The 14,305-nt window shown below is 44.6% G+C and overlaps 1 protein-coding gene across 1 annotated transcript; it reads right to left on the reverse strand.

The window, feature by feature from the left end:
- Positions 1-8,805: 8,805 nt before the first annotated feature.
- On the reverse strand, positions 8,806-12,912 carry LOC137333866 (galanin receptor type 2-like). Its single transcript, XM_067998254.1, has 3 exons — positions 12,098-12,912; positions 10,057-10,145; positions 8,806-8,996 (listed from the first exon to the last, which is right to left on the reverse strand). Exons 1-3 carry the CDS (start codon positions 12,910-12,912, stop codon positions 8,806-8,808), a joined length of 1,095 nt encoding a protein of 364 aa, XP_067854355.1.
- Between the last annotated feature and the right edge of the window lie 1,393 nt (positions 12,913-14,305).

Here is a 14,305-nt window from a genome sequence, read left to right on the forward strand (position 1 = left end):
CATTCGGCCCATCGAGGAGGATAGAGATAGACTTCAAGAGGATAGAGACAGGCTGGTGGCATGGGCGGACACATGGCAGATGAAGTTTAACGTAGAATGATGCGAAGTGATATATTTCGGTGGGAAGAACGAGGAGAAGCAATATAAATGAGAGGCACAGTATCAGAGAGATCTGGGGATATATGTGCACAAATCATTGAAGGCGGCAGGGCAGGTTGAGAAAGCGGTTAAAAAAGCATACGGGATCCTGGGCTTTATAAATAATGGCTTAGAGTATGGAAGTCATGATGAACCTTTATAAAACATTGGTTCGGCCACAACTGGAGTATTGTATCCAGTTCTGGGCATCGCACTCTAGGACAGATGTGAAGGCATTAGAGAGGGTGCAGAAGAGATTTACTGGAATAATTCCAGGGATGAGGGGCTTTAATTACGAGATGTCAGGGTTGTTCTCTTTGAAACAGGGACAGTTGCGTGGAGAATTGATAGAGGTATTCCATATCATGAAGGGTCCAGACAGAGTAGAAAGAAATAAACTGTTCCCATTGGCGGAAGGGTCAAGAACCAGAGGGCATAGATTTAAGGTGATTGGCACAAGAACCGAAGGTGGCATGAGGAAAAACATTTTTGCACAGGGAATAGTTATGATCTGGAATGCACTGCCCGAGGGGGTGGTGGAGGCAGATTCAATCATGGCCTTCAAAAGGGAACTGGATAAATACTTGAAAGGAAAATATTTTCAGGGCTACGTCGATAGGGCGGGGGAGTGGGACTACCTGGATTTCTCTTGCATAGAGCCGGCACCGACTCGATGGGCCGAATGGCCTTCTTCCGTGCTGTAACCTTTCTATGATTCTAAGATTCTATGATCGAGCCAATGCCGACTCTTTGTCAGAGCAATCCATTTAGTCCGCCCGACTTCCACTCTTTCCCCGTATTCCTGCTTCTTTTTTTCCTTCAAGTATTTAACCAATTTCTTTTTTAAAGCAACGATTGATTTTGCTTCTACCACTCTTTCACGCAGTGCATTCCAGGTCAGAACTACTCGCTGCGTGATTTTATCCCCTCATGTCGCCTTTGTTTCTTATGCCATTCACTTTAACTCTGAATTCTCAAGTTCTAGACACTTCCGCCAATGGGAACAGTTTCTCTTTATTTATTTAATTTAAACGCTTCATGATTTTAAACACTTCTCTCAAATTTCCTCTTAGCCTTCTCTGTCCTAAGGAAAACAACCTCAGCTTCTCTAGTCTGTCCACGTAACTGAAGTCACTCTTCCCCAGAACCATACTAGTAAATCACATCCTTCCGAAAGTGCGGTGCCCAGAATTGGATGCAATACTCCAGTTGTGGCCGAACCAGTGTTTTATAAAGGTGCAACATAACTTCCTTGCTTTTGTACTCTATGCCTCTATTTACAAAGCCAAGGATCCCGTATGGTTTTTAACGACTTTTTCAACATGCCCTGCCACCTTCAAAGATTTGTTTACACATACCCCCAGGCCTCTCTTTCCCTGCACCCCCTTTAGAATTGTACTATTTAGTTTATATTGCCTCTCCTCATTCTTCCTGCCATAATGTATCACTTCACACTTGTCTGCGTTAAATGTCAATTGCCATGTATCCGCCCATTCAAGCCTGTCTATGTCCTCTTGAAGTCTATCGCTATCCTCCTCACTGTTTACAACACTTCCAAGTTTTATATCATCTCCAAATTTTGAAGTTGTGCGCTGTACAACAAAGACCAAGTCATTAATATATATCAAAGAAAACAATAGCCCTAGTAGCGACCCCTGGGTAACACCACTGTACACCTTCCTCCATTCCGCAAAAAAACTCTTCACCACTACTCTCTGTTTCCTGTCACTCGGGCAATTTCGTATCCATGTTGCCACTGCACCTTTTATTCCATGGGCTTCAAATTTTCTGACAAGCCTATGATGAGTCATTTTATCGAACGCATTTTGAAAGTGTATATCACACAACATCAACTGTATTGCCCTCGTCAACTGTCTCTGCTACCTCATCAAAAACCTCAATCTAGTTAGTTAAACACGATTTGCCTTTATCAAATCCGTGCTGGCTTTCTTTTATTAATCCACAGTTGTCCAAGTGACTATTAATATTGTCCTGGATTATTGTTTCTAAAAGCTTTCCCACCACCGAGGTTAAACTGATTGGCCTGTAGTTGCCAGGTTTATCCTAACACCCTTTTTTAACAAGGGTGTAAAATTTGCAATTATCCAATCGTCTGGCACCACCCCCATATCTAAGGAGGATTGGAATATTATGGCCAGTACATCTGCAATTTCCACCCTTACTTCCTTCAGCAATCTAGGATGCATTCCATCGGACTCGTTGACTTATCTATTTTAGGTACAGCCAGCCTTTCTATTACCTCAATTTTTAGCCCATCCACCATCTCAACTACCACCCCTTTTACTGTGAATTTGGCAGCATCTTATTCCTTGGTCCATCCAGATGCAAAGTACTCATTTAGTAAATCAGCCTTATATTTTTCTTTCTCCCTCTCTCCCTTTCTTTCTCTCGTTTTCTTTTTCTCCCTTTATCTATTTCTCTTTCTCTCCTCTCTCTCTCCTCTTTCTCTCCTGTAACATGTAATTTAAGGAGAGTTAAAAGCCTATTCAGACTCTACGCAGTTGCCAGGCTAAAATGCCCGGGTGTCATTGTAATTTTTTAGGTGTTTGCTGAGGAGACATTTTGAGTCTTGTGTAATTCCGTAATTTGAAGACAGATTGTAACGTTGGATCTTTGTATCCCTCATCAGACAGGATAAGTTGGATAATGTGTTGTTTCGATCGACAAGAACTACCACACCATGTATGTACTATTCCTCTGCTCGGTTAAAGCTGCGACTCTTTAAGCTCACAGAATCCAATTGTCCAATGACCACACGCTGGGGTCATTCAGAGTTTAACTGTTGTTTGGTCAGTCTTCTTTTCAGAGGGGAAAGTGCCTCAGTTTCAGCTCCAATTAGAAACAGCCGGCACTAAAGTACCAGCACTAAACGAGCAGCTCGAAACAACAAGCTCTTTCTCTTCAACAAAGATTGTCTTTCACCAGTGACAAAATGCGATGTCTACGGTGTGACACCCACCCTGTGACGAACAGTGTGTCGTCTGCTGTGCGGCATCCAGCGTGCTGACATAACATTGACGACATTAGTGAATCTCCCGTGATGTGCTCACAGAATCAGATGCGCCGTGTTACACCATCAATGCAGATTGTATATTCTGCTGTTAATGGACCTGCTTCACTTTAAGTTATTAGAGCCGTACTTCATTCAGATCATTTTATTCAGAAATATTTTAAAATTAGCTTTTTACAATAAAGGTGTTTTTAACAGCAGTTTTTTTCCAACTGGAAAGATCCAACCTGGAGTTTTCTAAATGGTTTTCTCGATTGAGGCTTATACTTTTATTGCGAGACATTACCCACAGTTCGTAGTTGCAGAGTTCTGGTTTACTGTAGTTGGATGAATTCTGAAAACATTCGGAGGGATTTGAATAGTTCACCTTCTTTATTCTGATCCTTGTATCTTTCTCCGCATTCACAGTTAGTGAAATGTTATTGTTCACATATTCAGGCAGAGAAGATATAAGATAATGAACTGCAAACAAATTGCATTTAAGAGAGTGTTTGATGAGGTGTACATGGCGCCACGGTGTGACACGGTAAATGTGACAGAAATGCATGAGATGTACTAATGAATCTCCCATGCCGTTACTCATAACGTGGTATACACCGATAGGGATGTTACATGTGACGCCAAGTGTATTATTCACAGGGCACTCAATTAAAAGCCACAATTCTAACCTCACCTACCCGGCGGGAATGAGACAGGTTCGGATCAGACGCCCATTTTACACCTCTCCCCATTTTACACATCAGCGAAGGCAAAGGTCACTGGATGGGGATCAGGAGAATGACCTCAGGGCCGTTTTTCACTAACAGGATCCAGACAGAACCAACAGCAACCTAATAGAACAAATATGGTCCAGAAACAGCGAACAAAATCCAGATAGACCCAACAGGAACGCGATAGAACCAACAGGATCACGATAGAACCTACACGATCCAGTATATCTTTATTCATTCATGGGATGTGGGCATCGCTGGCAAGGCCAGCATTTATTGCCCATCCCTAATTGCCCTTGAGAATATGGTAGTGAGCCGCCATCTTGAACCGCTGCAGTCTGTGTAATGAAGGTACTTCCACGGTGCTGTTTGGTAGGGAGTTCCAGGATTTTGACGCAGCGATGATGAAGGAACGGCGATATTTTTCCAAGTGAGGATGGTGTGTGACTTGGAGGGGAACTCCTGACTTGTGCCTTGTATATGGTGGAAAGACTTTCGGGAGCCAGAAGGTGAGTCACTCGCGGCAGAATACCCTGCCTCTGACCTGCTCTTGTAGCCTCAGTATTTAAGTGGCTGGTCCAGTTAAGTTTCTGGTCAATGGTGACCCCCAGGATATTGTTGGGAACGGATTCGATGATGGTAATGCCGTTGAATGTCATGGGGAGGTGGTTGGACTCTCTCTTGTTGCAAATTGCCATTTCCTGGCACTTGTGTGGCGCGAATGTTACTTGCCACTTATGAGCCCAATCCTGGATGTCGTCTAGGACTTGCTGCATGCGGGCAGGGAGGGCTTCATTATCTGAGGGGTTGCGAATGGAACTGAACACTGTGCAATCATCAGCAAACAACTCCTCTTCTGACCTTCTGGTGGAGGGAAGGTCATTGATGAAGCAGCTGGAGATGATTGGGCCTAGGAGACTGCCCTGGGGAATTCCTGTAGCGATGTCCTGGGGCTGAGATGAACCAAAAAGATCCAGAAAAAGCTAACAGATACAAAATGGAACCGACAAGATCCATTTGGAACTAACGGGAAGCAGATCGAAATAACTGGATGCAGATAGAACCAACTCGATCATGATAGAACCAATGGGATCACGATAGAATCAATAGGATCCAGACAGAAGGAATCCAGGATTCAGACAGAAATAAGAGCGGTCAGACAGAACTGAGAGGAGCTAGTCAGAACCGAGAGGGACCGGACAGCACCACGTGGCACTGGATGGAACTTAGACTGTTCAGTTAGAGGAGGGGCCAGATAGAACAGAGAGGATCAATGAGAGAAGCGATAGAACTCTAAGGGTTTGAGAGGGGAAGTCATGTCACAACATGGGTCCACGGATGTGCAGAGAAATGGATTGAAACACCAGGCCTGATGGTTCAGACCCACTTTAACCCACTTCTTTCAGATGGAAAGATTTTAGTTACTCCATTTAGCCAATTGTGTCTCGTTGCTCTTTGTCCAATTGACTGCAGTGGACAATTATCGGGTTAGGATCAAGGGATCTCACCGCGATATTATGATCAATCACCAATTGGCAGAATTGTCTGAGCAGCAAATGATACTCGGTGTAATGAAACGTCAGCCTTCACCTTCGAACATGATATCGATTCGAAGCGATGGGTTGTGCTCAGGCACATCTGCCTTTATTGGTTCTGTACAATAACTTGTTTCAATCACACACTCGAATTGATGGCACCTTCTGATTCAGTCTAATCACTTCATATTCTGGGAAATCAGTAAATGCCAATTCTCTAAATCAGTAAATAATACTTGTCTTTGTACAGCACCACAACGCATACGTGTCACGCAGTTAATGACTGTTTAGCCACAGCGGCCATTGTTATTTTGGCAAAGTTTGATACAAACACAAATCTATACAGAAAGGAAACATGATACGTTTCTAGAAGAGAGAAAAACTAGACCAAAACCACCACTTGTTAATAAAGGTTGTCACTCCTTATATATGGCTCACTGTTGTATCGAAACCAATGTGGTGTGTTCTCTTGTTTTAACACTGCTCTAGTACATGGGGTACCAAATGGTCCTCAAACATTGACGTGTGTGTTTGCATAAAAAGTCCGGCCATTTAAGACAGAGGTGAGGAGGAATTTCTTCACTCAGAGGATTGTGAATCTTTGCAATTCTCCACTCCAGATGGCTGCGGATGCTGAGTCCTTGATTATATTCAAGGCTGAGATCGATAGATTTTTGGACTCTAGGGGAATCAAGCGATATGAGGATCGGACAGGAACGTGGAGTTTAGGTTGAAGATCAGCCATGACCTGATTAAATGGCGGAGCAGGCTCGATGGGCTGTATGGTCTACTCCTCCTCCTATTTCTTATGCTCTTGTATTCTTAAGTTCACTTAAAAATGTACCAAAAATGCAGGCCGCGGAGTGACTAATGGGCCTCACCACAGGCTGCTGAGTGACTGAAGGACTTATCTACAGGCTCTTAATTGACCATCTTCAGCTGCTTCATCAGTGACCTTCCCTCCATCATAAGTTCAGAAATGGGGATGTTCGCTGATGAATGCACAGTGTTCAGTTCCATTCGCAACCCCTCAAATAATGAAGCAGTCCGAGCCCGCATGCAGCAAGACCTGCACAACATACAGGCTTGGGCTCATAAGTGGTAAGTAACATTCGCGCCAGTCAAGTGCAGGCAATGACCATCTCCAACAAGAGAGAATCTAACCACCACCTCATGACATTCAACGGCATTACCATCGCCGAATCCCCCACCATCAACATCCTGGGGGTCACCATTGACCAGAAACTTAACTGGACCAGCCATATAAATACTGTGTCTACAAGAGCAGGTCAGAGGCTGGGTATTCTGCGGCGAGTGACTCACCTCCTGACTCCCCAAAGCCTTTCCACCATCTACAAGGCACAAGTCAGGAGTGTGATGGAATACTCTCCACTTGCCTGGATGAGTGCAGCTCCAACAACACTCAAGAAGCTCGACACCATCCAGGACAAAGCAGCCCGCCTGATTGGCACCCCATTCACCACCCGAAACATTCACTCCCTTCACCAACACCCACAGGATGCACTGCAGCAACTCGCCAAGGCTTCTTCGACAGCACCTCCCAAACCTGCGACCTCTACCACCTCGAATGACAAGAGCAGCAGGCACAAGGGAATACCACCACCTGCACGTTCCCCTCCAAGTCACACACCATCCCGACTTGGAAATATATCGCCGATCCTTCATCGTCGCTGGGTCAAAATCCTGGAACTCCCTTCCTAACAGCACTGTGAGAGAACCGTCACCACACGGACTGCAGCGGTTCAAGAAGGCGGCTCACTACCACCTTCTCAAGGGCAATTAGGGATGGTCAATAAATGCTGGCCTCGCCAGCGACGTTCACATCCCATGAACGAATAAAAAAAATGATGGGTTTAATTAGAGTCTGTTGAGTGTCTGAGGGATTAACTAGAGTCTGCTGATTGTATGAGGGGCCAAATTAAAGACTGCTGGGTGACTGAGGGACTAACTATAAGCTGATGAGTGACCGAGGGGAATAACTAATGGCTGCTGAGTAGTGAAGTACTTAACCTCAGGCTGCTGAGTGACTGAGAGACTAACTACAGTACTCAGAGAGGACCCACTTATGCTGACATTAAGGATAAATTTTACGTGGTCTTTTTTTCTGCAGAATTTGCTATCTTTATTCTTTGTTTTATTCGATTGTCATGTCTTTCATCAAAAATATTCTTCACAATGCTGTCAGTCACGGTGAAATGATTTCCAAGCCAGGTACTATTGGATTAGCTTTAAAATGGCCCATGATTATAATAGTTTCAGTGATGCTTTGTGTTTCCAGTAATAGCAGTCGGGATGGGATTTATGGGATGGAAGCTGCAACACAATCAGTTCTGATGCAGGAACGTTTTTTTTATTCGTTCATGGGATGTGGGCGTCGCTGGCGAGGCCGGCATGTATTGCCCATCCCTAATAAGTACTCAGCTCTTGCTGTTATTTAACTAACTGGACAATCAGAACAAAGGAATAAGTGAGCACATTCTTAAACTCTTCTCGGACTTTGGTCTGGGTCACGACGTAGATGCAGGTGTTGCTGCAGGAGCTGAGGAGCCGGAGCATTGGCCCGATGTAAAAAATGACGGATGGAAGGCGGCTTGCGATGAGTAGATCAATGAAGTGATTTAACGCAATTCGTTCGTGGATGGTGTACACAGCTTGTGTCATCCACAGCAATATGAAGCTTGCAGATATGCTGAAGAGCAGAATTATGGATTTCCTGCGGATCTCCATCTCTGTATCCTTGTAATTCTCCCCATCCCTGTAACCTCGGAGCTCCCTGCGCAGTCGACTCGCCACTAAAATGTATCTGACTCTTCAGAGCGATTAGGAGCAGGATCAGAAAGAACGGCAGCAGTGGAGTGAACACACGAAGTAACAAGTCAAATGCTTTCCACAGGGGTGAGCTATAGTAGCTGAGCTTCACCATGCAAAACAACGGGATGGAAAAGAGATTCACAGGTTGATATCGAAAATACCAAGGGACGTTCTTCAAAGAGCTCAGCGCACACACTGTTCCGATAATCACAGCCGCTGTTCTCACGGTGCAATATTGAGTTTTCATCTTCTGGCAACAAATGGCCACAAATCAATCAAAGGTGAAAGCGACTGTGAACCAGACAGAACAGTCCGTGGCTGCATGAGTGATTGTAAACAATTTTACAACACCAAGTTATAGTCCAACAAATTTATTTTAAATTCCACAAGCTTTCGGAGGCTTCCTCCTTCCTCAGGTGAATGGTGTTCACCTGAGGAAGGAGGAAGCCTCCGAAAGCTTGTGGAATTTAAAATAAATTTGTTGGACTATAAATTGGTGTTGTAAAATTGTTTACAATTGTCAACCCCAGTCCATCACCGGCATGCATGAGTGAGGCAGTCAATGATGCCACTCAGAGTAATCTTGTTTGTGAATGGATCCGTGGAATAAAGGGGGGACAATCTGCTTCAGTATCACGTCAGTGAGGATAACGGTGAGATCAGCCGCTGCCATGGCCACCAGGTAACAGGTGATGCATCGGGACAGACCGCACTTTCCCCGGGACAAGATCAGGATCACCAGCAGGTTAACTGGGAGAAATCGGAACAAAAAAATCAGGTCAATTACTCATCAGATTGGCAGCAAAGAATGTACAGGATTTTGAGAGGAATTTATACTGTCCTTACTGCATTCAGGAAATGGACACTGATACCAAGACCTGGGCAGTGTTATCAAATGGAGACGGATCTCTGGACCTGGACAACGCTACCATGGAATCATAGAATGATTGCAGACAAGGAGGAAGCCATTCAGCCAATCGAGCCTGTGCTGGCTCTTTGTAAACACAATCTAGTAAGTTCCATTCCCCCGCTCTTGCCCCATAGATATTCAATTTTTCTCTCTTCAAGTATTTATCCAATTCCTTTTTGAAAGCCACAATTGAATCTGCTTCCACCGCCATTTCAGGCAACGCATTCCAGATCATAACCACTCGCTGCGTAAAAAAGCTTTTCCTCATGTCGCCTTTTGTTCTTTTGCCAATCACCTTAAATCTTGTCCTTTGGTTCTCGACCCTTCCACCAATGGGAACAGTTTCTATTTTTTTTGTGTGTGTTTTAGGCCTCCCTTTTATAAGAGGAGGGTGTTAGTGTGTGTTTTATCTGCAGCAAATCAAAAAAAAAACAAAATAAGTGAATTTATATTATTTGCTTTATCTAAACCCTTCATGATTGTGATTGAGACTGATCTCCAGACCTGGGAATTCCAACCAAAGTCCAGAGTGGCGGGAAACAGTGAGAGCGGAGCGGCATAAGAACAGCAACAGGGCGAGAGTTCACCAGAGCGAGAGTTCACCGGGTCAAGAGCGGACCGACCGCGTTCTGATAAAAATTAGAGAGTAGATGTCACAGTTAAAGCAGGTGGGTGATTCTTGGTGAGTTTTCTTAGGACTGTGGGCTACAGTAAAACCGTATATCATATAATTAAGTTTCTAATGAACTAATTAACTAAACTTAATTAAATACATTAAACGCGGTTAGTACTGAGAACAAAATTATAAATAATTTGATTAATAGTGACGTAATTAATTAAATAAATACTAAAGATATGGTAGGGCAGGAGATGTTTGCAGCTGTAACATGTGGGACTTACTGGACAGTTTCTTCCGGGGCGACCACAACTGCCGGAAGTGTCTGCAGCTCGAGGAACTTCGGCTCAGAGTTGAGGAGCTGGAGTCCGAGCTGTAAATTTGCGATACATCAGGGAGGGAGAAAGTTATCTCGACACTTTGCTCCAGGAGCCAGTCAAACCCCTTAGACAAAAAACTTAAGATTTGGCCCTGATCAGGGACAGGAGAGTATGACTGCGAGTGAGGCATGGGGATCCAGGAGGTAGCATTGAAAGAACCTCAGCCATTGCACTTGTCCAATATTTGCGAGGTTCTTGCAAGCTGTGGACGAGAGCAAGGACTGCAGGGAGGATGAGCAAACTGACAGGAGGCCATCCATGTGGGTGGTGTAAAAAGGAAGGTAGTAGTTGTAGGCAACAGTATAGTTAGGGGGACAGATACTGTTCTCTGCAGCCACGAGGGTGAGTCCCGAAGGCTGTGTTGCCCACCTGGTGCCAGGGTTGAGGAAATCTCCTCCGGGCTGGAGAGGAACTTGGAATGGGAGGGGGGCGGGGGGGGGATCCAGTTGTTGTGGTCCACGTAGCTAAGACTGAGGAAGAGGTTCTGCTGAGAGAGTATAAGCAGGTAGGGACTAAATAAAAAACAAAGAACCACAAAGGTAATAATCTCTGGATTATTACCTGAGCCGTGAGCAAATTGGCATCGCGTAAATAAGATTAGAGAGTAGAAATTTAGAATGTTGAAGAGAAAGTACAAGGAAGTAGTACAGGGAAGAGATAGGGGTAATGGTAACCAGAGTGTGACAGGAAGGAACGGAGCGAACAAACATAAGAGTGCACCAGCAAATGGGTTCAGGGAAAAATGATAAAAAGACAAAATTAAAGGTTCTTTATCTGAATGCACACAGCATTCGTCATAAGATGGAAGAATTGATGGCACAAATAGAAACAAATGGGTATGATCTTGTGGCCATTACAGAGGCGTGGTTGCAAGGTGACCAAGGTTGGGAACTGAATATTCAGGGTTATCTGACATTTTGGAAGAATAAGAAAAAAGGTAAAGGTGGTGGGGTAGCTCTGTTAATAAAGGATGAAATTGGTATAATAGTGAGAAATGATCTTGGCTCAGAAGATCAAGATGTTGAATCAATTTGGGTGGAGGTAAGAAATAGCAAGGGTAAGAAATCACTGGTGGGAGTAGTATATAGGCCTCCTAATAGAGCTTTTTCTCGCTTATTGGTCCTATTTTCCCCTATTTTGTGCCTCTCGTTGGAAATTACATGGCTTTGGGTGTGGGTGTGAGAGGGTGAGGTGGTAAAGGGAAAAAGTGTTTAGCCTGATTGTCTGGCCATCATTGTGAGGGGCAGGCTTGATGGACCAGCTGGCCTTTTCCTTCCCGTCAATTTCGTATGAATGTATGAGGGACTGAACTACAGACTGCTGATTGACTATGGGGCCTAACTACAGGCTGCTGGGTGACTGAAGGACTAGCTACAGGAAGCATAGTAACCGAGGGACTGAACGACAGGCCGCAGAGAGGATTCACTTGTGACGACACTATGAATGAAATTTACGTGTCTCTTTTTTGTATTATTGGAGATTTTTAGTCTTTGTTTTATTTGATTGTCATTTCTTTGATAATAAATATTCAGCTTAGAATCCGGATGAACAATCCTTCACATTGCTGTCAGGCACGGTTAAATGAGTTCCAAGTCAAGTATTATTGGATTCGCTTTAAAATGGCACATGATTATAATAATTTCAGTGATGTTTTGATTTTGCAGTAATAGGAGTCGAGGTGGATTTGAGAGCGCTGCCCAAATCCAGAACTCACTCTCCATTTGATAGCGCTGCCAAAATCCAGAAATCAGTCTCCATGTGATAGCACTGCCCAGATCCAGAACTCAGTCTCCATTTGATAGCACTGCCCAGGTCTGGGGATGAATTTCAATTTAGTAGCAATGTCCAGGTCGAGAGATCAGTCTCCATTTCTATCAATGTATCACTGCAACAGAATCAGTTCTGGTGCAGGAAAGTGCTCAACTCTCGCTGTTATTTAACTAACTGGACAATCAGAACAAAGGGATAAGTGAGCACATTCTTAAACTCCTCTCGGACTTTGGTCTGGGTCACGACGTAGATGCAGGTGTTGCTGCAGGAACTGAGGAGCTGGAGCATTGGCCCGATGTAATAAATGACGGATGGAAGGCGGCTTGCGAAGAGTAGATCAATGAAGTGATTTAACGCAACTCGTTCGTGGATGGTGTACACAGCTTGTGTCATCCACAGCAGTATGAAGCTTGCAGATATGCTGAAGAGCAGAATGATGGACTTCCTGCGGTTCTCCATCTCCGTCTCCTTGTGATTCTCCCTGTCCCTGTTCCCTCGGAGCTTCCTGCGCACTCGACTCGCCACTAAAATGTGTCTGACAGTCAGAGCGTTTAGGAGCAGGATCAGAGCGAACGGCAGCAGTGGAGTAAACACACGATGGAGCAAGTCAAATGCTTTCCACAGGGGTGAGCTATAGTAGCTGAGCTTCACCATGCAAAACAAAGGGACGAAAAAGAAGTACACAGGTTGATATCGAAAATACCAAGGGACATTCTTCAAAGAGCTCAGCGCACACATTGTTCCGATAACCACAGCGGCTGTTCTCACGGTGCAATATTGAGTTTTCCGCTTCTGGCAACAAATGGCCACAAATCGATCAAAGGTGAAAGCGACCGTGAACCAGACAGAACAGTCCGTGGCTGCATGAGTGAGGCAGCCAATGAGACCACACAGGGTAATCTTGTTTGTGAATGGATCCCTGAAATAAAGGGGGCCAATCTGCTTCAGTATTACGCCAGTGAGGATAACGGTGAGATCAGCCGCTGCCATGGCCACAGGTAACAGGTGATGCATCGGGAGAGCCGGCACTTTCCCCGGGACAAGATCAGGATCACCAGCAGGTTAACTGGGAGAAATCGGAACAAAAAGATCAGTAACATTACTCATCAGATTGGCAACAAAGAATGTACCGGATTTTGAGAGGAATTTATACTGTCCTTACTGCATTCAGCAAATGGACACTGATACCTAGACCTGGTCAGTGCTATCAAATGGAGACGGATCTCTGGACCTGGATAACGCTACCTTAGAATCACAGAATGATTACAGACCATAAGGAGGTTATTGTGCCCGCTCTTCATAAGAACAATCCAGTTAGCTCCATTCCCCCGCTCTTGCCCCGTAGCCCTTCAATTATTTTCTCTTCGAGTATTTATCCAGTTCCTTTTTGAAAGCCACGATTGAATCTCCTTCCACCACCATGACAGGCAACGCATTCCAGTTCATAACCACTGGCTGCATAAAACAACTTTTCCTCATGTCGCCATTGGTTCTTTTGCCAATCACCTTAAATCTGTGTCCCCTGGTTCTCGGCGCTTCCACCAATAGGAACAGCTTCTCTTATTTACTTTATCTCAACCTTTCTTGATTTTGATGAAGTCTGATCTCCAGACCTGGGAAGTCTAAGCAAAGTCCTGGGCGGTTGGAAACAGTGAGAGCGGAGCGGGGAAAGTAACAATGCAGAGCGAGAGTTCACCAGTGTGAGAGTTCACCAGAGCTGCGGGAAACAGTGAGAGCGGAGCGGGGATAAAAACAGCTCAGAGCGAGAATTCACCAGAGCGAGAGTTCACCAGAGCGGAGTGGGGCTAAGAACAGCGCAGGGCGAGAATTCACCAGAGTGAGAGCGGACCGACCGCATTTTGATCAAAATCAGAGTGACATCAAGGGACCACCTTCTCAAGGGCAATTAGCGTTGGGCAATAAATGCTGGCTTTGCCAGCGAAGCCCACATCTCATGAATGAATAAAAATAATGATCCAGATAGACTAATTATGGTCAGGATAGAAACAACAGAGTCCAGACAGACCCAACATGGCTCAGATAGAACGAACAAGATCCACATAGAATTAACAGCATCGATGTAGAAGCAATAGGATCCAGATAGAACTATAAGTTTCAGGAAAGAAAGAAGATAATCCAGCTAGAACCAACAGGGTCAGGATAGAACCAACAGGATCCAGATAGAAACAACAGGATCCAGATAGAAACAACAGGGTCCAGATAGAACCAACAGGGTCAGGACAGAACCAATAGGTTCCAGATGGAACCAACAGGACCAGGATACAACCAACAGGATACAGATAGAACCAACGTAGTCCAGATAGAAGCAACAGAATACAAATAGAACTGAAAGAAACCAAATAGAACCAGAACGATCCAAATA

The sequence above is a fragment of the Heptranchias perlo genome, chromosome 16 (assembly GCF_035084215.1).
Source record: "Heptranchias perlo isolate sHepPer1 chromosome 16, sHepPer1.hap1, whole genome shotgun sequence".
Classification (NCBI taxonomy): domain Eukaryota; kingdom Metazoa; phylum Chordata; class Chondrichthyes; order Hexanchiformes; family Hexanchidae; genus Heptranchias; species Heptranchias perlo.

Excerpts from the sequence above, each read along its gene's own strand:
- LOC137333866 (XM_067998254.1), bottom strand. The coding sequence starts at position 12,912 with ATGGCAGCGGCTGATCTCACCGTTATCCTCACTGGCGTAATACTGAAG. Across the intron at positions 10,146-12,097 it reads CCCTTTGTTCTGATTGTCCA|CTCGGACTCCAGCTCCTCAA; the intron begins GTTAGTTAAATA and ends GCAAATTTACAG. Across the intron at positions 8,997-10,056 it reads GCCCCGGAAGAAACTGTCCA|TTAACCTGCTGGTGATCCTG; the intron begins GTAAGTCCCACA and ends GATTTCTCCCAG.